The 26,371-nt window shown below is 53.5% G+C and overlaps 1 protein-coding gene and 1 long non-coding RNA gene across 7 annotated transcripts in view; one reads left to right on the forward strand and one right to left on the reverse strand.

Annotated features, from left to right (window-relative positions):
* The window catches only part of ARHGAP22 (Rho GTPase activating protein 22), a 188,242-nt gene that overhangs the window by 107,191 nt on the left and 54,680 nt on the right, over positions 1-26,371 (forward strand). Inside the window, exon 1 of one of the 6 annotated variants that reach the window (XM_070615531.1) lies at positions 11,528-11,705. The exons of the other annotated variants lie outside the window; for them this stretch is intronic. Within the exon in view, the coding sequence (XP_070471632.1) occupies positions 11,654-11,705 (52 nt within the window). The 5' untranslated portion in view covers positions 11,528-11,653. Of the gene's footprint in view, positions 1-11,527; positions 11,706-26,371 lie in introns of those variants that run through there. 6 annotated transcript variants of the gene reach the window in all.
* On the reverse strand, positions 5,362-11,402 carry LOC139082774 (uncharacterized). Its single transcript, XR_011538998.1, has 4 exons — positions 10,992-11,402; positions 8,975-9,080; positions 8,359-8,554; positions 5,362-7,286 (listed from the first exon to the last, which is right to left on the reverse strand). It is a non-coding gene; the product is annotated as an uncharacterized lncRNA (long non-coding RNA).

The raw sequence follows: 26,371 nt of genomic DNA on the forward strand, positions 1-26,371 counted from the left end.
TAAAGTCACATTCTTCTGGAGTACCAGAATGTTAAAAACTGGGGTTACAGTCACTAGAAAACACCTGAATTGGAAGTCCTTCTGAAGGTCAGAGATGCCCCCTGGGTTCTGAGCTCACAGCTGTCCCCAACACTGTCCTGCAGACTGGACTAGCGGGAAACAGCTGGGGAGGCCGCGCCTGGGAAAGCGCGAGGTCATTGTTACCCCTAAAAAATTCATGTCCACGCAAAACCTCAGAATGTGGCCTTATTTGTAAATAGCTTCTTCGCTGATGCAATTTGTTAAGATGAGGTCATACCGGAGTAGGGTGGGCCCCAAATTCAATACCCGTGTCCTTATAAGAAGAGGGAAATTTGTCAGCTATAAGGTGAATGAGTTCTGAGGATCTCACGGGAAGCGTGGTGACTACAGGTGACAACTGTAATTGGATCGTATAATTGAAATGGGATGAGAGTAGAATGTAAATGTTCTCACCAAAAAATAAGATACCTGTGAGGCGATGAGTGCGTTAACTGACTAGATGGGGCGAATCCTTTCCTAATGTACACGTATAGACACTTTAAATATCTTAGAATTTTATTTGCCAATTATACCTCAATAAAGCTGGGAAAAGAAAGGAGAGGGAGATGTGAACACACAGACACGCGAGGAAGAGGTCATGCGAAGATGGAGACGGAGACTGGAGTGATGGGGCTACCAGCCAAGGAATGCCGGGGATTGCCTGGGAACACCTAGAAGCTACTAGAAAGGCACAGAAAAGATCCTTCCCTCAGCCTTCGGAGGGAACGCGGCCCTGCCAACACCATGATTTTGGACTTGTAGCTTCCAGAACTCTGAGAGAACAAATTCCTGTTGTTGTAGGCCACCCGTCCGTGGCAATTTGTCACGGCAGCCCTGGGCAACTAATACAGCCGTGAAGCTGCCAGAGCCACTGGCCCTTCTCGGTAGGACCCTGCTTCCACTGACCTCAGCAATCCAGCCCACGCTCTTGGGGCCCGAACCCACAAGACCTGGCTTGCCTTCCTCCGCTCCGCCCCTGTGGGTTTCCCCTCTTCCTGCAGCCCCTCTGGGAAAAGCAGAGAGGCGAGAGTCCGAGAGATCCGGGAAAGAACTGGCTTTTCCGGGCTGTGAGCACCGCGTAGGAAAGCCCCCTCACCTCCCTGAGCCTCGTGGGATGGTGGTAATAATGACCTTGATGGGCCTTGGCGGGGATGGCGGGATACAGCAGTGCCTAGTACACAGCAGGTGCTCAATACCCTTGAGGACCTCCCCTCCCCGCAGTGTAAGACTGGTCGAGGATCCCAGCATCCTGGAGAACCAGGCCTCTCCTGGCAGGCTTGGGGTGGAGCTGGAGCACGTGGGGCCGGCCGGAACATACCCACAGCGGGCAGCACCTTCCTCTGGGAGGAAGAGGCCTGGAGAGGCAGGCGGGAGCCGTGGGTCCTCATCACACCTACTCGGGCCTGGGCTGAGAAGGGGCATCGGGGGCAGGGCTTCTGGTTTGGTTTCCTGTGTCTGGCACAGAGTGGCGCGACACAAATAACTGTCAAAGGAATATGTTGGAGAAAGTGCTGTCCGCCCAGCCCACTGTGCAGGAGCCAGCACGGAAGGAATGTCCAGGGCCGAGGGTTCTCTCTGTTCTGTTCTGTTCTTTAAATTGGGAGAAGCTGATCTTCTTTGTCCCATGAAGCATCACTTAAGTGGCCCTGTTGGGTGTGCAAATGACAGACAAATAAGCAGCCGGAGTCCTGGGGTGGGCTCATAACAGGACCTTTAGTGCCTGTTGGTGGTGGGTCCAGTTTTTTGTTTTTGAGTGGCTTGGCCAAGACTGTGCCCATCTTTGGCATGCAGCAGACGGGGAGCTGGCAGCAGAGATAAAGGAGGAGGAGAAATTTGTGGACTAATTTGCACAAAGAGCCCCAGTTTTCTGGAAGAAATGAGATGGACATGCCAACACAGTGTTTTGACACTTTTTTTGATAATGAGAAATAAACATGATATGGCACCGCAGGGCCCAGCGCACGCTGAGACAAGGGTGTCACGAAGCAGGGCCGTTCCTACATGCAGTGCCCACTGGCACTGTCTGTTCTATAGGAGTCTATCTCACTTTTAAAAATACTGGTTAAGACCCACTGCTTTGATTTCATGACCCTCAAATGGTTGGAGTCCATCGTGTGAAAAATGCTTCCGGGGTTCGGTGTTCAGGAAATCTGTTGGGTGGACCCAGACCTGGGTGCAGGAAGGGTGTGGAGGCCACAGAAGGAGAGGCTTTGAGGGTGACTGAGCCCCAGCTGGTACTGAGTAAATAGGAGGTGAGGCGCAGTGGTCCTGGGGAGTTATCAGACACTAGAACTGGGTCTGACCCAGCCATCGGAAACCAACAGGCCCCTGGAAATTGTGTATGTCTGTGTGTGTGTGTGTGTGTGCGCGCCTGTGTGTGACCTGGCAGAGGATGGCACTAGGAGCTTGTGGACCCTGTCCCTCAGCAGCCGGTCCTGTGCCAGAGGTCCTATGTGTCTCTGGAGAGACTGCCAGGCCTCTCCCTCCCAAGGGGGCACTTCTGTCGAGCTCAGCAGCACATCCCCGTCCAGCTGGAATCTCATTGCCACCACCAAGGCCAGCTAGAGGGGGCCCACCCCATGCCCATCGTCCCGGGCATCCCAGCGTCCTGTGGGAGTAACTAGGTACAGGAATCCACAGTGTACCCAGAGGCTCTGCCTTACGTGGCAGGGAGCCCTCCGGACTGAGCAGGATGTCAAGGCCTGGGCAGAACATCCTGGAGGAGTTGCTGCTTCCACAGCAAAACCCTGGGGGACAGGAGCTTCACCCATCCCTGTGTCCATGCTTTAGACACATGGTCACGGCCAGCTTCTGCTCAGCTGCCTGTTGGGCATCGAGACGGACAGAAGTGGCCTGGACACTTCTCCCCAGAACCAGCCATGGGAAGCGGGTGGTCCTGCGCCTTCTCCTTCCCACCCAGCTGGCAGCAGCAAGCACACGTGCTGGAACTCCTTCCTGTGGACTCGGCCGCCCCCACCTCTCTCCTCGGGGCTGAAATCCTCTCAGTCCAGCCCTCCCCATGCCCAGCACTGCTGGCTGCAGCAGCGCTAGGAGGGACAGCCTGTGGGGCATTTACCGGGTCAAGCTCTTCGTGTCCCAGCTCATCCTCACAGCCCTCGGGACCTTCAGCCCCATCCCCAGCCCCGTGGAAGGACCGAGGGTCTTTCAAGATGCTGGAAGCTGGAATTCACTGCAGACAGCTCAGCATCCGTTCCAGTCAAGGCAGCCTGGTGGCAAAACACAAGCTTGGGCATCAAACGTCTCCACAGCCCCTCACGGCACCTCACTGCTCTGAAGCCCAGGGTGGCAGCCAAACCCCCTGCCTTTTCCTAGGGCCCTGCAGACAGACTCTGCGTCCCAGCCTCCCCCGCAGGAAGACAGCCACGTGACTGCCCTCTGGAAAGTGGAATGTGAGTGGGACGGCGACACAGGCCACTCGCAGCCCCGCAAACCCCCTGACCTCTCCCGCTCCCATTGCCCTCCTCTGACAAGCAGACGGGAGGGATCCAGGGGAGGACGCTGTGATCCTAGAAGTAGCCTGAGTCCCCGAGTGAGCACATGGAGCAGAGCCCCCTCCCTCCTCCCTTTCGTGCTGGCCCACAAGAGGTGGTGACCTGAGCAAGAAAGTGTTTATAGGGTTAATCCACTGAGATTTGCCCTGCGTCACAGCAGCGAGCATCCATCAGCCCGTTAATGTGCTGGTTTCCTTACCTGTGACACAGGCTTGTCAACACTCCCTCCCAGGGTTGCCATGTCAGTGACATATAGTGCACGTAAGTCGCCAAGCCGAGGGGCTGGCACTTTGCAAACTCTCAAAGGCTCCCCGGTAATGAGGTCCCCCCCTTGCACCGTCCGCAGCTGCGGCAGCAATGGCGACAACAGCAAGGGGGACTGGTTACCCCCAGCTCACAGTGCTGTGCTCCCAGCTAAGCGGGCCTAGCTCCTGGTGGAGGGGCTGGGCTTCTGTGGCACTCGGGGGTGCTGGGAGCCTCCAGAGGGCGCAGGGCCTATCTGTGCAAATGCTTTGTCCCCTGAATTGTTGCTGGAACTGAACTGCGGTGACACGCCCTTAGGGCTTTATCTGTAAATGGGATACTGAGCTGAGGGGTCACACACCGAGAGTGACAGGTAAGGGTCGCGCTGGAGCCAGACACCTCAATCCAAATCCTGTCTCTTCCACTTACTAGCTGCGGGGCCCCAGGTAAGTCACTGAGCAGCTCTGTGCCTCAGTTTCCCCAGCAGGAAAATGGGGATTGTAATAGGGTTCTGGCCTCGGTCTGGGGCAGGGAGCGGAAGCCCATGCTGGGGCCGCCTGCTCTTTCCCATGCTGCACTTCTCCTGGCGGTGGGAGAGGAAAGAAAGGAAGACAGAAAGAGCAGGTGGGAGCAGGGGCAGGGGTGAGGCTCAGCAAAGGACAATGGGCTTTGTAAACTCCCTCTCTGGGCAGTCTGGCCAAGTTCAATGGCTTCAGGCCACATGAGCAGCAAGAAAAATGTGGCCCAGGAATTTCTCCCCAACGGTCCCCCTTGTCTTTCTCTGTGGGAATTTGGAACTGCAGACACATTCCTTCCATGAACCACGTCCGCGGCAGCCCGAGGCCCATTGGCCCGAGCAAGGGAACCGGCCGGCCGTGCACCTCCAGGGTCCTGCCCCCAGCACCCCCTCCCCCCCAGGGAGCACGCACCGCGAGTGGGCAGGACAGGAGGCTCGCGCTGGCAGTCTTCAGAGCCCGCGCCATCGGGGCCTGACCCCTCCCGGGCACCGCCAGCCCCTCTCGAGAGCCCACTGTCCAGACAGCGTGTGCGGCTGCTCTTCCCCCATCCATCACCCAGAAGTGGAAACCAGACATCTTGGACAGGATTCCCACCTCCCGGGGATGGAAATTCACTTCTTTTCTAAGCCAAGTTCTTCCCAGCTGCAGAGGGAACAACTTCCCAATGCTCTGAAATTCTTTTAAAACAGAGGGCTGCAAACTACAGAAAGGCCCCAGGCCTAATCTGTCTTACACCTGCTTCTGTAAATAAAGTTTTATTGAAACACAGCCACACCCATTCATTTACGTATTGTCTATAGCTGATTTCATGCTGCAAGGGCAGAGTTGAGTAGTTGCTGTGGAGACCATGTGGCATGCAAAGCTTAAATACGTTTATGATCTGCTCCTTAGAAAAGGTTTACCGACTCCTGGTTTAAAATAGAATGTGTTACATTCACTTATTCACTTATACTCCTGTGTTATTCCACAAAGGATTGGAAGTAGCTTCTAAGGAGATCACTTAGAATAAAATAAAGATAACACAATGGTAATAATTTTTTAAAATTTTAATTGTTTAAAATCAAGGACCTGAGAAAATGCAAATAAAAGTAGAAAAGCCAAATTAGGAAACAAAAGCAGAAATGGGAAGGCCTGCTTTAGGGCCTTCGTACTTGCCAAAGCCAAACTTTAAATTTTCCCTGAGCTCCCTGGCAGCCAAAGGAAAAAGAGAAATAAAACTTAAGTCTCATTAAGAGAAAAGAAAAAGCATAGCAGTCCTTATAGAATCCATAGCCTTTTCTAGTACAAAACAGTGTAGGCTTGCTTCAAACAGAATCTACCTTCCCCAGAGTCACACACTTTATTTAAAAAAAAAAAAAGAAACCAGAACAATGAGTCTGTAAAGTGAATAACAATAGCGGTGCTATTGATGAGGGATAATATGGGGAGAAGGGTGCTAGTTAACATGTTTAACCAGACATCTAAATCCAAATTAGTTGGCTTCCATGCACTGTGGGGAAAGCGCACAGGACATATTTTGAGAGACGGGGCTTGAGAGGCCCCATTTCTGCTTCTCGTTTCAGAAACTGAAACAGAGCAGAAGCTGAAGTTGATGGTGGGTAGCCCAAACTTGTCACTGACTCACCTTTCAGTGCCTGGCACATAGTAGGCCCTCAAGAAACGCTTGATGTGAAGTGGATCCAGCCTTGCTGGACCTCTGATCTCCCATGAACGACAAGGAGGCCGTGTTAACATGTGAGGTCCCTTCCAACTCCAGGATGTCCATGAGCCGATGGCGGTGTTCATATGGCGTGGGCACGCTGGATTTCGGCCCAACCCCTGACACAGATGAGAACGATGATGGAGGAGAGGATGAGAGAAGGGGAGGCAGGCCCAGGTGGAGACCCTCAGCTGTAGGGGGCAGGGGGCTGGTCAGACAGCCCAGATTCCAGTCCAGGCTCCCATGAACCGTGTGACCCTGAGAGCTTGCATACCCAGGGCAGGTGTCCACATTCTCACTTGTAAATGAGTGTGATAACGTATGGCCATCACGGGGCCGCTGTGAAAAGTAAGCGAGACCCTGTCTATGAGCTCCTAGCACCAGTGGTGTCGGGGGGTTTTGTAATAAGCGGCCTACGAAGTGCTTTCATCTTCAAGAAACTCCCTGTGCCACGTGCCCAGGCCGCCAGGAAGCAGACATCATTCTGAAAAGCTAACAGAGCAGTGAGCTGAGCTCACGTGCCCTTCCCGCCAGACCCCGTCCAGCACGCTACTGACACTGTCTCTTTTACTGCAAGTCTCACCTGCAGATGGGCCTTAGAGCCCTGGGGTACTGAATTCATCGCCAAGTGCAGTCCCTTCCTCCAAAACATCCGCCAGAGAGTCATAAAGAGCACAGGCTCCGAAACAAGCCGGGTTGAGTTCCAGTCTGAGCTCAGCCAGTGATGAGCTGTGTGAGCTTGTGAAAATTCTTCACCTCTCTGTGCCTCAGTGTCGCCCTCTTTAAAGTGGAAATGATGCCAATACGAATATATAGGATTGCTCGAATTCTAATGGAAGGTCATGTCCTTAGCCCGGCCTGCCATCGGGGCCAGGCAGTGGTAGCTGTTAGGGTTAGGTCTTAGTCCCAGTGTTTCGGTTGTGACTGCGGAACATGCTACCCCAAAGCTTAGTGACTTGACCCTTTTATTTGCTCACGGCTGTGCAGTGGGTGGGGTTCAGCAGGGACAGCTTGTCTGCTGTCCTGTATCCGCCGGAGGACCCACTTCCAGGGCGCCTCGGTCCTGTGGCTGGAAGCCGCGGTTGCTGGTCCTGACCACAGTGCTTTGTGCAGCCTCTCCGTACGGCTGGGTTGGGCTTCCTGGACCATGGCGGCTTCAGGACAGTCCCACTGCTCACAAGGACACCAGCAGAAGCCGCCCAGCCTCCTTAGGACTTAGGCCCAGAACTGGTCCAGAGTCACTGCTGTCACCTCCTGTTGGTTAAAGCAGGTCACAGGGCAGCCCAGATTCAAGGGGACAGGAGCAGAGAGGGCGCGAGAACAGGGAGGCGGGGTCGCAGGCCACCTGCCAGCACGCAGCCCGCCTGGCCTCCGTCCCTCCGACCTCTCCCACCAGGTCCATGCCTTTGGCTTCTCAGCTTTCTGCCTGCTCCCTGTCGCCCCTTCTGGGCCCGAATTCACTCCAGCGCCAGGCGGACGCTCAGAATCACAGGCTGCATCCTGTTCCCCTGCCCTCCGTGCCCTGCCCCGCTCTAGCCGACGCAGAACCCAGCTCCTTCACCTGGTGACACTGCCCACCGGAGGACCCTCACACCCTCCTCTGAGCTGCTGGACTCCCCCTCGTGGCTCAGCTCTCACCTCAAAGACCTCTCTTCTGCAGAGCCTTTCCTGACCCCCAGCAGCAGACTGGGTCACTGACCCCCAGAGCTCCCGGCCTCCCCAGAGCTCAGGCCCTGGTTCAGTTGTGTTCAGTCACCGTTTGGTACATGGATGAATAAATGAATGAGAGAATGAACGAATGATGATCATAGCCCCCCAGAGCTACACCTGTGACTAAGATGCCCCGTCCCCATTGCTACCTTTTCCTGAGCTGCCCAGGGCTGAGCTCACACCTTGAGATAGTACCAGGATGGGGGATGTCAGGAGGAGCCACCAGACTCCTGTAGAAGGGTACGAAGGCCAGGTCTGAGTCCCCAGACCAATCCCTGGATGGCCTGGGGCACATGGGGAACCAGGGGCTCAGGCTGCATATGGTCAGGATCCCAGCAGCAGCAACGGCCTCCCTAGAGACAACCTCATGTCCTTAGTACCGAGCTCTGGGTCTCGCAGAGAATGGAATAAAGCAGCAGGAGGTGGGGCCCTGGGTGGATGGGGGAGCCCAGCCCCCCAGAGCCTTTGTCCTCCCAAACCAGCTCCATCTCTCCTCCCAGGGTCCATTGCCCTCGCTGGATACTCAGCCCTGTTCTGGCTCCGCCTCCTGTGACGTGCAGGATGTCGGCTTCCCAGCATGGGAAGATGCCTCAGAGGCCCCCACCTCCCTGCTCACCCTTCTGGAGTGGGGCGGCTTGCGCTGAGCTCGAGCCTCGCGGCACTGAGTGATCCTGCCGTTGGGCTCAGTTCAAGATGGTGTGGGGTCATGAGCAATCCAAGGGGCAGAGCTGGGTTCAAGAAGTTAGGTTTTTCAGGCAAACTCCATGCTTAGTATGTGCTTTCCCAGTTGCAGCCCACGACTCGACACCTAACTGGGGAAATGCCATATATCCATCTATCTATCCATCCACCCGTCCACCCACCCATCCACCCACCCATCCACCCACCATCCATCCACCCATCCACCTATCCATCCACCCACGCACACATCCATCCACCCACCCACCCATCCATCCATCCACCCATCCACCCACCCATCCATCTATCCATCCACCCATCCACCCACCCACATATCCATCCATTCGTCCATCCATCCATCCATCCATCCACCCATCCACCCACTCATCCATCCACCCACCTATCCACCCACTCTTCCATCCACCCACCCACCCACCCATCCATCCACCCATCCACCCACCCACACATCCATCCATCCATCCATCCACACATCCATCCATCCACACATCCATCCATCCATCCATCCATCCATCCGTCTTGGCTCTGCCACTTACCACTTCACTGGTCTGGCGCAAGTCCCTTCACCTCCCTCAATTTTAGCTTCTTCCTCTCTAAACTGCATCTAATGGCATCTGTCTCATGGGGATGACCTGTGGTTAACTGAGATAATAGCACTTGTAAATTGCCTGGCTCATGGTGGGAAGCACAGAGTGACTGTTATTCTCCTTCCCTTTTGAGGTATAGACACACAACTAGAAAACTATAAAAAGACAACGTATAATCAGGAATTTAAAAAGTGTGTGGACCCTAAGGCAATCACACTAGAAGCTCTTGCCTTGTTCTGTCTCCTAAGCTGCCCTGGGAGTTGATATTTAAAGCCACTTTGAAAAGTCGAGTATCCCAAAATATATTTGAACTGTTCAATGGGGATGCTGACCCTCTATAATAGGCTCGTTTGAAATGATCCTGCTTTGCTACTTCCTCTTAGAAAGATAAACAAGCAGCCCACAATGGCCGCTGTGATGTTTTCTTTTAAATCCTGCTTTCCAAATGTAGGACTTGGCCGTTGGACAATCACCCGGGGGCTCGCTCCCCACACATGCTCTCCCTGAATGCAGGGAGCTCCAGCTTGGAATTCCTGGGGCCTCATTAAGCCCGCTGTGACTAAGTGATCTTGCTTGGTGCTAAAACTGTTTAAAATGACTTGGCAGCAACCAGAAGTCAGGTCTCTCTGCTTTTTCTCAGTTACTCCCGCTTTGTAACCCCCGCCTACATGTCACGAAGTGAAAACATCTTTCTTTCCAGATCGAGTGCAGGGCACCCCTCCTCCCTCCCCGAAGAAGCCTCACCCTGGTGTCTCCGGAGAGTTAAAGGAGAGGGAGGCCGAGATGTGCCCACTGTTGTTAATCTCTCCTTTGAATAAGACTTAACTCCTGGGAAAACCTCTTGCCTGCTCCAAGTCTTTCTTTCCTCCTTTCCTCCCACCACTGCATTTAACTCTTCTGCTCCAGGCCTCAGGCAGCTCAGCCTCCGGCCAGGCCTGGCCTCTCCTCTCCGCCTGGACCACCTCCGTTTTCCCAAGATGGGAGGGGTGTGGGGTGGAAGGCAGAAAATGCCAGTGAGGCCAAAGCCATCAGAGGTTTCAGAGGCAGGAAGAGATCCCAGGAACTGGAGAGGGGCAAAAGAGGCTGGTATTAAGAACCCTACTCTGTGCCAGACACTTGAAATAATGTCTCTCATTTTATTGTTTAATTACACAATATGTAAATATGCCTTCCTTTTTAGAAAAACCCTAAATTCTCTTGACACCGACTTTCAGTCTATTCCCGTCACTCGCCCTCTCCCCAGAGGGAACCACTCTCGGTTTTCTCCCTCCGGTGTCTTTTTCCAGGCCCGCACAGACCAGTGCCCTCCCAGAGCGAGCACTACAGTAAGGACCTGTGGTGTGTGTTTTACGTAAGTGCCATGAATCCATCCTTCGGTCCCAGTTCTGTCCTTTGATACACCGTTCCATTTTATGAAAATGCCAGTGTACCTGATAATCCCTTTACCAACAAACATATTGTTGGCTCCAATTTTTTGCAATTACAACCAAAGCTGCAGTGCCCAGCCCTGTGTGGGTTTTCCCAGGTGTGTGGGCAAGCTTTTCTGGGGGGTGCACACGGAGAAATGGAATTGCATCCTCCCCGGGTATTAGTATATTTAGTTTAATAAGCAGCTCGCATGTTGCTTTCCAAAGTGATTGCACCAAAAGGCACCCTCACGGCAAGAGTACCCGTTTGCCCAAATCCACACCAACACTTATGGCGATGATAGCTCCCACTTACGGAGCGCCGAGGAACACACCAGTGTGTTCTAAGTTATGTGTATATATCTCCACGCGTTAATCCTCGGAAGAATCCAGTGAAGCTCTTCTCTCATTCTCTCCATCTTATAGATGGGAAAACTGAGCACAAAGTGTTTAAATAACTTGACGCTATCAAACCTTTCACTCGTGCGCAAAGAGGTCTGCAATGATGTCATTTCCTTCACTTTCCAGATAAAGAAAGTCTCAGAGGGGAAGTGACTTACCCAAAGTCACACAGTCCATAGGCAGCCCAGCCAGGTTTGGGGGTGGCCCGGGCGAACACTGTTTTCCCTCTGTTGCCCAGTTGTATCGTTCAGGCTAGCTGGGAAGATGGGAGGGGGGGTGGCCCTAGTACGCACGCGCCCCCCAAGTGGCTCACGAGGGGACTGCTTAGAGGATGCTGGGGGAGGGGACGCGCCACCCTTGCACAGCGAGGGCACCTTTCCTTCCTGTCTGCGCCGCCCAGAGGTCAGGCCAGGGTCGCCCCCACCCCTCCTCAGCTCCCCAGGGGAGCAGGAGGGAGCCCGAGGCCGCGCCGCCCGCACAGCGCCCCCTGGCGGCCCCCGGCGAGCGCGCCGCTGGCGCCCGGGGCGAGTAACGGGCCGCGGGGAGGGCGCCCGCGAGGGCAGGGAGCCGGCGCGGGGCCGCCCCGGCGCGGAGATAAAAGCGGCCCGGCCGCGCGATCTGCGCGTTCTCCTATTGATTAGCAGGGTCTGCCCGGAGGCCGGGATGCCCGCGGCGCGGGGCCGGGGCTGGGGCCGGGCGTGAGGCCGAGGAGGCAGCCGGGCCGGCGGCCCCGCGCGCAGCCCCGCGCACGGCTGGGCGCTCCCCGCCCGCGGGTGCCAGCAGCAGGCGGCGCGGCGGGCAGCGGAGCCGAGCGGCTGCCATGGGGCTGTGCTGCTGCAAGGACTGGAGGGGACACCTGCCAGCGCCCAAAGGTAACTCTCGGGCGCGCACGTGCGCCGCGGGCTCGGGACCTCCGCGCTCCGGACTGGGCGCGCGCCGCCGCTGCCTTCGGCTGCTGCGGGGGGTCGCCCTCCCCGCCTCGGGGACTTGGGCGCCCGCCCCCATCCTCAGCCTTGGAAAGGGCTCAGGTGTGGCTGCAACTCCCCCAGCGCCTCGGGAAGTTTGGAGCGCGCGTCCAGGGCTCCTCCTGCTCCTCCAAGCGCGGCTGGGGGCTGGGCTCGGGCCCCAGGGCGGGAGGGGAGCAGAGCGGCGAGGGGCGCCCGCTGCGGGGCCCCGAGCGGCCGGTGGGTGCGGCGCGGGGCGGCCAAGTGCACGGCGGGCGGAGGAGCGCCCGCGCCGCCCGCGGCTCCCGGGAGGAGGGACCCGCCCGCGCCGCGCCCGCCGCTGCGGCTTAACCGCCGGGAGCTAGGGGGCCATTCATTCTCCCGGTGCGCCGCTGGCACAAACTTGGATCCGAGGGCCCTGACTCAGGGTTTTCCAGAAGTCGCGGCGGGACTTGCGAGGGGGGCTGCTTGTGGAATGCGGCGGGCTTGGAGAGGGCTCCCAGCCGAGACCCGGGCTGGGGACGTCGGCGGCCGCCCGGGGTCAGGCCTCCCTCGGGCACTGGCCCTTCCGACTTAACTCTTGACGGGCTGAGACGAGAGCCCCGTGGATCGTCGGCAACGTGGTGGGGCGCCCCTTTAGGGCAGCGCTTCCCGATCTCCCCTGCCCTCGCTTATTAAACGTGCAGATGCCCGGGCCCCACCCTGACCTGCCGGATGGGAGTGGTCTGCGAAGCTGTGTGTTTAAGGACTTCCCCAGGCGACTGCCATGACTGGGGGAGGTGGGTAGCCCAGGTTTCACCAGAATGCGCGCCAGGTCCCGGTTCCTTGAAAAGTATGTTGTGGATCCAGATAAAGCAAAGGTATGAGTGTGTCACGCAGCTTGAAGGACTCTTGTCCAGGTGATGATAATGATGCCACAGATGTACAGGTTTGTTTCACCAAGGGTTTGAGGTGGATTATAACGTGTAGAACGAATAAATACAAGAGAACTACACAGGACTGTACGTTTAAACAGGACGTAGAGAAGAGCCCGGTTACTCCGGCCGCCAGATACCGTCTGTGTTGGAGCCTTTTTGCAGCCCAGACCAAAAAGGAAATGGGAATCGTTGCATGGTTCTCATTGCCGCAGAGCAACAGTTTTAAAAAAGAAAAAAAGAGTTTTGCATGTGGGGCTTGTGTTCGGAGGAGGGGACTGAAAGGGGGCGGGTCTTGGCGGTCCCAGTAGCCAGGGCAGCAGAAGGACTCAGGGCAGGTGGGAGCCCAGAGCAGGAAGGGTTTCACTGGGGCTGGCCGGGCTGGAGCAGCTTTTCGTGACCCTTTCCTCAGTAAACTTGGCAGGGAGCCTGCGTCCCAGAAGCAAGGGTGGATTTGCAAGGCGTCGGTTAGGGAGGGTGTGCGCTCAACTAGGAGCCCCAGAAGGGAGCCGGGTACATCTCCTGCTAGCTTTGTCCTCCGGGGCTGTGGACACCTGGGCTACAGCGATCCAGGTGAGGAAGGGGCCTGGCGTAGGAGTGTTTCCTCACTTGCCCCCACCTTCCCATCCACCCCAAGACACAGCTGGCCACAGCAGCCTGGGAGCAGGGACCCTGTCTGAAGGGCCTGTAAAGTCCTGCAGCCCATGTAAATTGCAAAGCTGGCCAAGTCTGGGGCGAGAGGAGGTGGGGAGCATTGTGACGCTAGAGTGTGCCTGCCCTGTCTAGAGTGGGTGCCCACTGCCAGGCAGGAAGGATGGTCTATGGTTCAAGGAAGGCAGACATTTGGCTTGTGTGTGTGTGTGTGTGTGAGGAAGATTGGCCCTGCGCTAACATCTGTTGCCAATCTTCCTCTTTTTGCTTGGGGAAGATTGTCACTAAGCTAACATCTGTGCTAATCTTCCTCTGTTCTATACATGCAACACCACCACCGCACGGCGTGACGAGTGGTGCATAGGTCTGCACCCCAGATCCAAAACCACGAACCCCAGGCCGCCGGAGCAGAGCACGCGAACTTAACCACTATACCACTGGGCCGGCCCCTAGCTTTTTCATGTCATATCTCCAAATGTTTAAATATTCTTGCCTCATTTAACAAATTTGAACCCTTGTGGCCATTCTAGCTAGGTGATGGACAGTTTGGACCACTGTTCAAAATGAGTTCTACCATAAACAGGGTGGAAGGGGTTCCTTGGTCAAATAACCTTAGAAATCGTGAGTTAGCAAAGTTTGGAATGTTTGGCACAGCAGGACTTCTCAGAGCCTTTAATGCATTGGTGCAGCTGTGCGTCTCCAAGTCACGTGACTTGTAGGTACAGTTTCCAAACCTCTGCCCAGGGAACCTGCATTTCACGTGGCACCGGTATCTTTGGACACACTTTGGGAAATGCTGCTTAACTCACGAAACTGAGTTCAGTTGTCACGGCAATGACACAGTCCATCTCTTCCCAGGGTGCATGTGTGTGTGTATGTTGAGCAGTTGCAAACTACCTGTGGAACGAGCTTTCTGACTTTCCAGACTAGAAATGTGTGTGTGTATGTGTGTTTTATTTAGGAAGTGATCGAAAGAGAGTCCGTTAGTCACTGATGTCACTTAAATTTTTTCAAGACAACAGCTGTTGTTACGGATTTCATTCTTGGGTATTTCTGAATCCAAACTTCAGAGTATTTGACCATATGATCCCCGTGCAAAAGTGTACTTGATAAAGCAGAAAAGCTCAAACGATAAATCCCGTGAAGAGAGCAGCGAATATACATCACGCGCCAGGGTCACCATAGTGGATCCCGTCATCCTGCCTTTAGGGTGCAAAGCCTGGCGCTCTCTCCAGGGGACGCCTGCTCCCCCACTAGCTGCACGGAGCTGCAGGTGGGCCTCGTGGACCAGGCCAGGGATCACTGCAGGCGCTTTTCGAGGCCCCATGTGCGGGGATGTCAATCGCACTTCCCATCGTAGACGAGACAGATGGCTGAAACGGCGCATCCCGGGTCCCAGTGCTCGTGAAGAGGCGGGAAGGTCAGTGAGCGGGATCTGATGTGTAGAGAAGGGTTACACCCTCCCAGAAGCAGAGGGCAGACGGGCTTGCTCTGAACTCTGGGGACGCTGTCTCACTGCATTGTTTCTAGGTGGTGTTTCCAGATGCTTCTGCTATGGAGAGCTCTGTGGTGCGTCTGTTCGGGGGCAAATGTCGTTTTCTTCAGCTTGAGGAAGAAGCAGTACAGGAGTGCCGCATTGAGGCGGCTTTGGTTCCAGCCCAGGGAGGGGGCAAGGGCAGACTGGTGGGCCCCGGAGACCTCTGACCTCTGGTGCCCTGGGCCTGCTGCTGCTTCATCACAGACGATGCTTCTGGGGCTCCTAGCCCCTCACGCTTCCTTCTGGTCTCAGCACCGGGATCCCCCATCTGTCTTCCAGAATCCTGTCCCGTCATGTCCCCTCTCTCCCCAACACCCTCGTCCTCCCTTCTGCGGGCTCCTTGTCAGCCTGCACACCTGCCTGAGTTGCTCATCAGAAGGTTTTTCAAAGCCAGTCTCTCGCCTCCAGGCGCGCAGTCTGCCGGCCCCGCCTCCCGCTTCTCCTGCTCCTGCATTTACCCCTGTCGCCTTGCTGGACCTGGCAAACAGGTGAACAGGCCTGATGCTCCGAGCACCTGACGGCCCGCCCCACCCCTGCCCAGCCCTTCTCCTCCCTTCTCCCCCTCTTGCCCCCTTTAATACACCAAGTGATCTGTGAATTCTCTGTCTGACCTTTTGAGCTCTGTCTGTAAGTCTCCCCTGGGCCCTGATCATTGCGATCGCCTCTAAGCAAGCAGTCCCCCAAATCCTCTGCCCCCCACCTCTGCAATGCTCATCTCCGGTCCTGCGCCCCACCTGCCCTTTCCCCCGGTGTCCTGGCTCTCAGCCCTGCCCATGGCTTCATTTCCCAAGACCAAAGGCTGGCAGCTCCTGTCATCCTGCCCAGGGCAGTGTCCCCATTCCTGCCTCCAAGGCCACTGCGCTGCCTGTGCAGACCATCATCTTGACTGCTCTGGTCATCCCAGCTTCACCTTTGCCTCTTCTAGTCCAGTGCCCAAGCCAGTGTCCCATGCACGGCTCCCAGCACATTATGTCTCTCCTCAGGCTCTGCCTGGGCCCAGAGTGCCTCCAGGAGAAGGCCCAGCTTCTTAGCCTTGCCGGCATTGCATGTTCCTCCGCCAGCCCCTCCCAACCCCCCCGCACCATACAGCCTGGCCCTCTTTGGTCCCTGCACACCCCACGCCCTCTCACGGTGCCACCTTGAGTGGGGCCTGAGAGGGGTCCAGCCCCGGGGAAAGTGGCCTGTACCTGGAACCATCTCTGAACCCCTGCCCCAGGCCTGGTTCATTTCATTCTCTCCAGGGCCTGGTTGGTCTGAGTCACCTCTGTGAGGTGGCCCCATGCTCGGTAGAGAGTCCGTGCTCAGGGGACGTTGGCGAGAGAGCGGTGCATGGAGCAGAGACGAGGGAGATGGTTGTGCTCATCTTCGCCGTTCATGTCACCCGTTGCCCAGGGAATCCCAGTGCCAGGCCAGCTGGGAGGGTCCAGCCCCACTGGGCGCATGATCACTCCACTGTGATAGACTGGGACACTCGGCATGGACTCCATGCCCCTGTCCTCATGGACAAAGAGCTTGCGGGGTGCCCGGCAGCCAGTGTGCAGAGGCTGGTGGGACGGGCAGCAACAATGCTCCTGGTGCTGGGCACAGGGTAAGCTGGGCCGACAGAGGACCCCCGCTGCGTCCTGGAGAGAGATGGAGGGAGGCGTGGCCGTCACTGGTTGGAGGTGAAAGAACTGATTCTGCCGTGTGAACTCCTGGACAGCCTCTGAGCCCACCTTCTGAAGAAGGTTCCATTTTTCAAAGTCTTCCAAGATTGCCAACAGGCAGCTGCCACCCAGGATTATGTGTGTTCCTTTAATAACCACTTGTTGGCACCCACTCCACGCCAGGCCTCATCCTCGGCTTGAGGGTGGAGGGTTGGGCATGATGCAGTGTTTGCTCCCGACTTGCCAACGTGCTCATAGCCTGGCCCCGTGGAGACCCAGGAAAGAGACTGCGATGCTGCAGGCTGAGAAGAGATGTAGGGGGAGCAGCCAGCCTGGGTGCTCTGGGGTCCCACCCAGCCTGGAGGTTCAGCAAATGCCCTGACCAGGTGGTGCCCGAGCTGGGTCTAGTAGGAGGAGCCGCCAGCCCAGCGGAGAGCACAGAGAAGGGCCTGCCAGGCCCGTGGAGGTGTGCTAGGACCAAGGTGATGGGGAATGGCAGCCTTTGGCCAGCACAGGGCTCCTCGGTCCCTGCGGTGCCCTCTGTGCCACCTGCTTCCAGGGCCCTGCCCCAGCAAATGCTCCTTGGGCTGACCTCTGCCCCCACACTTGGCACACTCTTGAGAGTCGGCAGCCTTTGCCCCAGCCCAGGCCCTGCCCTGAGCTCCAGACCCCCTTGGCACCTCCTTTGGGTGTCTTCTGGACCAGAGAGTCGCCAAAGCTAAGCAAGCACAACCCAAACTCTTGATCCTGTCCTGCTGCTCCCATGTGCCATCACCAGCTCCCGCCAGGGTCTTTCCAAATTGCATTTGAATCCCTCTGCTCGTCTGCATCCCAGGCCAGCACGCTGGGCCCAGCCACCGACATGGTGCCCAGACCACTGCAGTAGCCCCATGTCTTGGACCCTCCCCACTCCAGTCCAGTCTCCAGCGGTGGCCAGGGACCAGTCAGGGTGCCTGCAGGATCTCATCGCTCCCTGCTCACAGATGTCAGTGCCTCCAGTGGCATTCACAGTGAACTCAGTGCCCTTCACAGGGGCCCGCGTGGTCGCCAGCCTCCCCACTCACCCCGGCCTGCTTTCACACCCTCGTGCCCCCAGGTGCTGTCCCACCTGTGCGTCACCCATGCTCTTCTCTCGGCCGGGAGTCACCTTGCCCTGCTCTTGACCTGGTGACCCTCAGGTTTGTCTGGGCCCAAGTGTCAGTCTCTCCTGAGAGGCCATCCCTGACGAGTTAGTTGCCCACTTGGTATCCTGTACTTTTCCTTTAAAACATATCGCAATGCATAACTATAAAAAAGTGTCAGTTTGCAAACTGTCCCCTCGCCAAGGGAGCCACAAGCTCCCTGAAGGCAGGCCAGGCTCTGCCGTTTGCTTGTCGCTGGGAAGGCTGGCAGCAGCCAGGCCGTGTGGGAGCGCTCCTGTCTGACTCGACCTTGAAGACAGTGGAGCGCTGACAAGGACGGACGTGAGACAGAAGGACAGGTCGCGATGGTAGAGTCTTGTGCTCCAGAGACTGTGCTCGTGGTCCAGAGCCCCGAGGCGTCCGGCCGGTAGCTCAGAGTTTGCACGGGTCCCACTCTGTTTCTGAGAAGTGTCTCTCTTTGTTACCTCTTCCTTATTCAGTTGTCTTGGACAGCAGCCCTGTGGGTTTTTCAAAAAGGGAACCAGCCTCACGCGGCGGGTTTGGTTCCATTTCCTCCCCAGGCCACCGCAGGCCACCCTTCACCTCTGAGCCTCTGCATCCTGGCCTGTAAACAGGGACAGGCATGCTGACCTCAGGGGTTATCAGAAGGCCCGGTGACAGTCCTAGCTCTGCCCCTTTCTGGCTGGGTTACCACTTAGAACCTCAGTTTCCTCATCTCTCAAAAGGGAAGCAGGCAAGACTGAATGATCTCTGAGGCCCCCGTCAGACTGAACCTCTCACGATTCTCTGAGGAAACTCAGAACAGCTCTGTGCTCCTAGCAGCATGGCATTGGCAGGCCAGATATCTTTGCCCACCTGCTCAGAGAGAGGCTCCGCCAGCCATCACCTGGCTGAGGGGATGTGAGACAGCGAGGAGAGGCCAGCGGCCCCCCTTGGACAAAGTTCAAGGGCAGGTCTGTTTAACCAGCACATAGCCACGGCCAACACTGCTGGCCCTGGGGTTTGAGGGGAGTGGACTTAAGGCCCTAGAGAGGACCAGTCCTGGGGAGGCCTGAAGCCCCTGACCTCGGCCTTTAGGGCAGCTGGCCTCCCAGAGAGCTCGAGAGTCCTGGGGTCCTGAAGAGGGGGAAGGAAATGCCTGGCGGCCTGTTTGCGCATCTTGTTGGTCTGGGGGCCTTGTAAGGGGACTCCCCTTAAGGAATCCTGGGGCCAAAATGGGGAACATCTAAATGAAGTGAAACCCTAAAATAGTTCTTCTTATCTGACCTGCCCCAACTCGGCTTTGTAGCTAACACATATCCTGCCTGACCTGCAGCTTTTGCTGGGCACCTCCCCAAAACACCCCCTCACCAGACTCTTAAACAGCTTTATTGAGATACATTTCCCATATCACAGAATTCATCCACTTAGACTGTACCACTCGGTAGTTTTTGGTGTATTCGCAGAGTTACGCAACTACCGCTGTAATCTAAGTTTAGGATATTTTCATTACCCCATAAAGAAACCTCATGCCCCTTAGCAGTCACTTTGCTTTCCCAAGACCGCCTCTCCCCTTGCATCCACTAAACTACTTTCATACAATGTGTGGGCTTTTGCGAATGGCTTCTTCGCGTAATGTTTTCAAGGTTTGCCCATGGTGTAGCGTGCGTCAGTCCTACGTTGCTTTTTATGGCTGAATAGCATGGCTTCAGAGGATGGGTCTGCCACATTTGGTGTATCCATTTGTCAGTCGATGAGCATTTGGGTTTTATGTTTCTAGTATTTTGTGGAAGATTTTTGTGTGTATTCGTAAGGGACGTTGGTCTGTCGTTTTCTTGCAATGTCGTTGTTTTCTTGTGGTGTCTTAGTTTTGTCATTAGGGGAATACTAGCTGCTCAGGTGTTGGGAACACTTCTATCCTCTTCTGTTTTTTGGAAGAGTTTCTGAACAATTGGTATTAATTGGGAGAATTCACCAGTGAAACTGTCTGGTATTAATTCTTCTTTAAATGATTCAGTGATGACATAAATGATTCAGTCACCAGTGAAACATTTTGGGGAATGTTTAAGCTCTGAATTCGGTCTCTTGTTATAGGCTTATTTATTTAGGTTTTCTGTTTCTTCTTGAGTTTGAATTTGGTAATTCGTCTTGTGAGGAATTTATCTATTTCATCTAAGTGATCTAATTTGTTGGCATGCAGTTTTTCATATGATTCCCTTCTAGTTCTTTTTATTTCCATAAGGATGGCAGCGATGTCCCCTCTTTCATTCCTGATTTTAATAATTTGACTCTTTTTATTTTTTGGTCAGTCTAGCTAAAGTTTGTCAAATGTGGTGAACTTTTCAAAGAATGAGCTTTTGTTTTTATTGATCTTCTCTATTGTTTTTCTAGTCTTTATTTATTTCCACTCTGATCTTAATTATTTCCTTCCATCAGTTGATTTGTTCTTTTTCTAGTTTCTTAAGGTGTAGGGTTAGGTAATTGATTTGAGATCTTTCCTCTTTGATAATGTGGGCGTTTACAGCTATAAGTTTCCCTCTAAGCATGCTGCATCCCTTAAGTTTTGATATGTTGTGTTTTCGTTTTCATTCATCTCAAAGTGTTTTTTAAATTTCTGTTTTGATTTCTTCTTTGGTTATTTAGGACTGAGTTAATTTTCCCATGTTTATGAATTCTCCCAATTTCCTTTTCTAATTTCATTCCTCTGTAGTCAGTGACCATCCTTTTGTGTTTTGTTTTATTCGGTCCTTTTAAATGTTTAAGGCTTGCTTTATGATCTCGTATGAGGTTCATCCTGGAAAACGTGCCACGTGCACTTGGGAAGAATGTGTAATCTTCTGTTATTGGGTGGAGTGTACTGTAGATGTCTGTCAGGCCTACCTGGTTCCTTGTGTTGTTCATCTTCTGTTTCCTTGTTGATTTTCTGCCTCATTGTTCCATCCGTTATGGCAAGTGGAATACTGAAGTCTCCAACTATTGTCATTGAATCTCACTTCAATTCTGCCCGTTTTTATTCCATGAATTACAGAGTTCTGTTGTTAGAGGCCTATATGTTTATCATCGTTATATCTTCCTGTTGTTTGACTCTATTATCATTATAAAATGTTCCTCTTTGTCTCCAGTAGCATTTCTGTTTTAAAGTCTATTTTGTGTGATATTTGTTTAGCCGCTCTGGCTCTCTTTTGGGTATTGTTTGTGCAGTATATCTTTTTCCATCCTTTCACTTTCACCCTATTTGTTTTTAAATCTGAATGTGTCTCTTGTAGACAGGATTCAGTTTGTTTTTTAAATCCACTCTGTCAGTCTTTGCCTTTTGTTGGAGTATTTAATTCACTTATGTTTAATGTGATTGCTGATGAGGTAGATTTATGTCAGCCATTTTGCTAATTGTTTTCTATTCGTCTCTTGTCCTTTTTCATTCCTCCCTACTGCCTCCTTTTTGTGTTAAATAGATATCTTCTATCATAGCATTTGATTTCCTTATTACTTATTTATAGTATTTGTTTAGTTACTTTCTTAGTGGTTGTCCTGGGGATTATAATTAGCCTCTTAATTTAAAGTAATCTAGTTCATATTAATACTGTCTTAACTTCAATAGTGTACAGAAACTTCTTTCCAATATAACTGTTCCCTCCCCTTCCTTTGTGCCATTTTTGCCTTACTAATTATGTCTTTATGCATTATAAGCCCATCAACACAGTTTTGTAAGTATTGCTTCATGCAGTATTCTTTTAAATCAGATAGAAGAAAAGAGCTACAAATAATGCATTTATACCGTCTTTTATATTTAACTGTATAGGTACCTTTATCAGTAGATTTGGGTGACCATCTAATGTCTTTTCATTTCTCCCAAAGGACTCTCTTTAGAATTTCTTGTGGTATAGATCGGCTAGGACAAAGAACTGAATTCTCTCAGTATGTGTTTATCTGAGAATGTCTTAATTTCTCCTTTGTTTTTTTGAAGGATAGTTTTGCTGGATATAGAATTCTTGGTTGACAGTCTTTTTCTTTCAGCATTTTGAAAATGTCATCCCACTGCCTGTGGCTGCCATGGTTTCTGAGGAAAGTTACCCATTCATTATTTGAGAACCCCTCATATATGATGAGTCATTTTTCTTTTGCTTCTTTCAAGATTCTCTGTCTTTGGATGGTTTGACTAGGATGTGTCTAGGTGTGAATCTCTGAGTTTATCCTATTTGGAGTTCATTGAGATTCTTGAATTTATAATATTTTCAACAAATTTTGCAAGTTTTCAATCATTATTCCCTCTGATATTCTTTCCACCCCTTTTTCCCCTCTCTCCTCTCCTAGGGCTGCCCTTATGTATATGTGGGCACACTTGATGGTGTCTCACTCAGGTGGCCTCTGAGGCTCTGTTCATTTTTCTTCATTCTTTTTTCCTTTCTGCTCCTCAGACTGGATAATCGCAGTTGACCTATCTTCAAGTTTATTGATTCTTTCTTCTGTCCACTTAGATCTGCTGGTGAGTCCCTATAGTGAATTTTTCATTTCAGTTGTTGCACTTTTAAACTCCAAAATTTCAATTTGGTTCTTTTTACAGTTTCTGTTCCTTTATTTATATTTTCTATTTGTTGAGACATGGTTGTTGTACTTACCTTTAACTCTTTAGACATGGTTTTCTTTGGTTCTTTGAACATATTTATCATAGCTGATCTGAAGCCCTTGCCTAGTAAGTCTAATTCTAGATTAAGACAGTTTCCATTGACTGCTTTTTTCCTGTGTATGGGCCATACGTTGTTTCTCTTTTTGTGTCTTGTCATTTTTTTCTTGAAAAGTGGCCATTGTAGATAATATAATGTGGTGAGTCTGCAAATCAGATTCTCCTTCCCTTTCCAGGTTTTGTTGTTGTTGTTTTTGTTGGAGCTGTTTAGTGACTTTCCTTGACTAAATATGTAAAATCTGTAGTATGCAGTCATTCAAGTCTCCCCTTGGTTAGTTTGGTGGTCAGCTAATGATTTGCCAGAGCTATGATTAGATGCCTTGAACCAATAAGTCTTCTACCCTTTGCTGTGTGTGTGTGTGTGTGTGTGTGTGTGTGTGTGTGTAGCACACCTTTAATGCTTAGATAGTTTATAACTCTACCTTAGTCTTCACTTCCTGCTTGCACAGGGACTCAAAGTCAGCTAGAGGTGAGAGACTGGGGACCTCTTAGGTCCTCCCTGCTCATAGGCACAGATCTACACATGCGCATGCCCTTCTAGATCTCCAGAAATATGTCAGAGCTTTTCAAAGCCCCCAGTGGATTTCTCCCTCCCCAGATCTTCCTTTTGGCCCGCTGTCATTTGCCCCAATTAGGATCACAGCTTTAGGCAGCCGTAATGTTAAAGAATTACCACTGATTGTTTTTGACAAATGTCGTGGAGATTGGGCTTTTCCACAGAATGAGTCAGGTCAAGTGATGACAATGCTCTGTGAATGGGGCTTTTTCAGGAAGCTACAAGACAGGTCACATAGCGACAGTCCTCTGGGGATGGGACTTACTGAGATGCTAATTCATACCAAGGTATGTGAGTGGGTACTAGGTCATCTCTGGTCGAGGTCTTGTCCTTCTTACCTAAACTTTACCTAGACGCTATGTGGTGACTTGGAGGTGAGTTAAGGTGCCTAAGGGCTTGGTCTCAAGGAGGCAGTGTGCAATGTTGGAAGGTCATGAAGCTTGGAGTTGGGCAGACCTGGTTCTGAATTCTGGCTCTGCCACCTACTGTCTGTGCAGCCTTGGGGGCAAGTTACCTCTCTAAGCCGAAGAGGCATACCTTTGTCTGTACACTGGGATACCAACAACCTCACCAGGTTGTGTCAAGAGAAGAATTAAATTGGCCTCTGTAATAAGGTTGCTGGCACACCGAAAAATGCCTAATAATGGAAATGATTATTATTTGGCTTGAAGCTTAGGGTAAGACTCCAAAAAATAATGAGGCCAGTGTTGTTTTGTTGAAATAAAAGCACTTATAACACTCACTATGTGCCAAGCCCTGTCCTAAGCACTTTCTGTATGGGAATTCGTTTAATCCTCACAATAACCCTAAAGTGGATTCTATTTGTCTCATCTTAGAGATGAGGGGACTGAGGCCTAGAGTTTCCACCCAAGGCCACTCAGCACTGGCACTCCCCCCTGGGCTCTTTTGTGCCAGAATGCACACTCCCAACCTACACTCCATGTTTCTTTCGTTTTAATACAACACAACTTAACACCGGGCGTTGTCTTTTCCAACCAGCCATGGAGAACACAACTAAAACCAAAAGCGGCGTATGCCCTTTACTAGTGAAACTTGGGACGGACAGACTGGACTCTCCCTAGTCACATCCAATTTGGAAAGAGTCGAAGGTCAGTCACAAACCAAACTGGCAGCTTCTCCTTTGTGGCTTCGGCCGGGCCAGGTTCCTCTCTGGGGATCAGTCACACACAGGACCTGTCCCCGGTCGGAGTTCCTCTTGGGGTGCGGGGAAGCAGATGCGGCCCCCTGGAGCTGGTGCTGTGCTGAGCGCAGCCCCTCCTTGAACCGGCTCAGAGGGGCTCACAGCCTGAGGGCCAGGAGGGGGCGCTGCGGGTCAGCCACTCCCGCCAGCTCCCCAGGGGCCACCAGGAGCCCGCAGCGCCAGCACAGGAGGGATGTTTAATCGCTTGGCACCCACCTTAACTCACCAGGGCCGTGTAGGAGGAGCCAGCACCCCCATGGGTTCCGTTCCGTCTTCTATGACTCAGTTGGGCCCTGTCACAATCAGTGATGTCACAGTGGCCGCTGCCCACCATGTGACTGTCTCTGCAAGTGCAGAGCATGAGGTGTGGATGGAGAGCTGGGGCGGCGCGCCCAGCGCCTGCTCTCCAGCCTCCCCAAAGGAGGGCCCTAAGTGGCCAGCACTCACCGACCCTCCTGCCCAGGAGGTCTGCAGCCATGGCAGGTATTCAGGTGGCGCTCACCAGAACAGCCAGGATGTTTGTAAAACGCTCAAATATCTCTGTACCAGTTAGCAGATCGTCGCTGCCAGCAGCCTCCCTAGGGCCCCGTGGCCTCCTCACTGTCTGGTGCCTGAAGCTCCATGCCTGCCCAGCACAGCCACCTGCGGCTGGGGACGGGCTTATGACCCGCTGCTGTGCTCATGGTCTGGCCGAGCTGTGCTGAGCTTTGCATACCAGCCAGTCTGCATCAGCAACTTCTGGAGGCACAGAGCCCTGAACTGGGGAGTGAGGAGGGAGCTTCGAGACTGGATTGTGTCCACGTCCTCGGTTTTCTCATGAGGCGAGGCGGACGGAGAGAGGCCTGTCCTCTGGTAGGTGGAGGATGCAGATGGGCAGCAGCGTGAATGGCCTTGGAGTCCGGCTGCCCTGGGCTCAAGTCCTGACTCCACTTTGACCTCCTGAGCCCCTGGGCGTGCGCCTGGGCTCTGGCCTCGGTCACACGGTCAGGAGAATGATGTGTCACCGGGCTGCCGCGAGACAGTGTGGGTATGGAGCAGGACGACTTGTGTGGGGTGAGTGCCCCCCAGCCCCAAATGCTGTCCTCCCCTGACAGCCGGGGCTGCGGAGACGCCGACACCTTCTAACTTAGCGGGGCCCCAGCGGCCATGTCCAGGGCCACCTGCCTGCAGATGGGCCACTACCTACCTCGTCCTAGTCCAACCTCGGGAATGAGCAAGCTCTTTCCCAGTGAAGGCCTCTCGGGAGGGTGAAGGAGACCATCCGCCATTCACACTCTGAAGCCCACCTTGCTAATGATCAGTGGTCTGGACCTACAGATGTCACACACGGGCTCGGAGGGGGTGAGCTGAGGGGTCCTCGGAGGCCACCCAGCCCGGCCTTCACATTTTCCAGAAGAGTTTATTTTAAAAGCCCAGAAGAGAGGAGGTGACTTGCCTAAGGCCACACAGCACGTCTGTGGCCCAGCTGGAACTCCACCCACGGTCCCTTGTCCGGGACCTCCTGTCTCTTGACTCTGGAAGGCTACCTCACTTTGTTCTAGTTTAGTCCACATGAATCGAGGGCAGGTTCTGTGCACAGAGCTGTGCCCGCCACTTACAGAGCTGGTGTCGCCTTCCTTACCCAACCGGTTAATGGGTGGAAGGTTACTCAAGGCATGCGTGAGGGTTCGGGGCTCCATTCTCTCATGCCACCTCTGACAGCTGGATGCCATGCATGAGCCCTGCTCCGAATGTGCTGGAGAAGGTCAGGCCAACTCTATCAAAAATAATCCTTCCTCTGTTGTCCTGAGACATCTCCAAGTACCAGAAGGGACAAAATGGGCTTAGACTTGAGCCTGTCTGCTTTGCCACAGGCCCCAGCCCTCCCTGTCGTCCTGCCTTGTGCGTTTGCATTGACTCCACAGCCCTGATATCTTGGTGGATTCCCAGGGTTGAGAGGGGCTCTTGGTGCCTGACGTGTTTCTCAGCCATAGTCAAGGAACCTTTTATACAGAGAATGCTCTCCTGCCTTAAATAAACGGTCTTTCATTTGGGAAGGAAGAGGAGCTCACATGTGCTGGGCATTTACTGTGCCAAGGGCAGCGCCAGCTGGGCCTCCGATTTCTCCAGCCTCCCCTCGGGGTGGGTACGATAGTGTCAGTTTTAGAGATGAAGACATTGAGTCTCTGAGAGGTAGACCACTCTCCCCCGGCCACCCAGATGTCACCGGTCAAGCGAAGTTTGAACCGAGCTCGGAATGCCTCCCGAATCTGTGTTCTCTTCTCCCGGCTGTCTTTCAAGTCTCAAG

Source organism: Equus przewalskii, chromosome 1 (assembly GCF_037783145.1).
Source record: "Equus przewalskii isolate Varuska chromosome 1, EquPr2, whole genome shotgun sequence".
In the NCBI taxonomy this organism is placed as follows: Eukaryota; Metazoa; Chordata; class Mammalia; order Perissodactyla; family Equidae; genus Equus; species Equus przewalskii.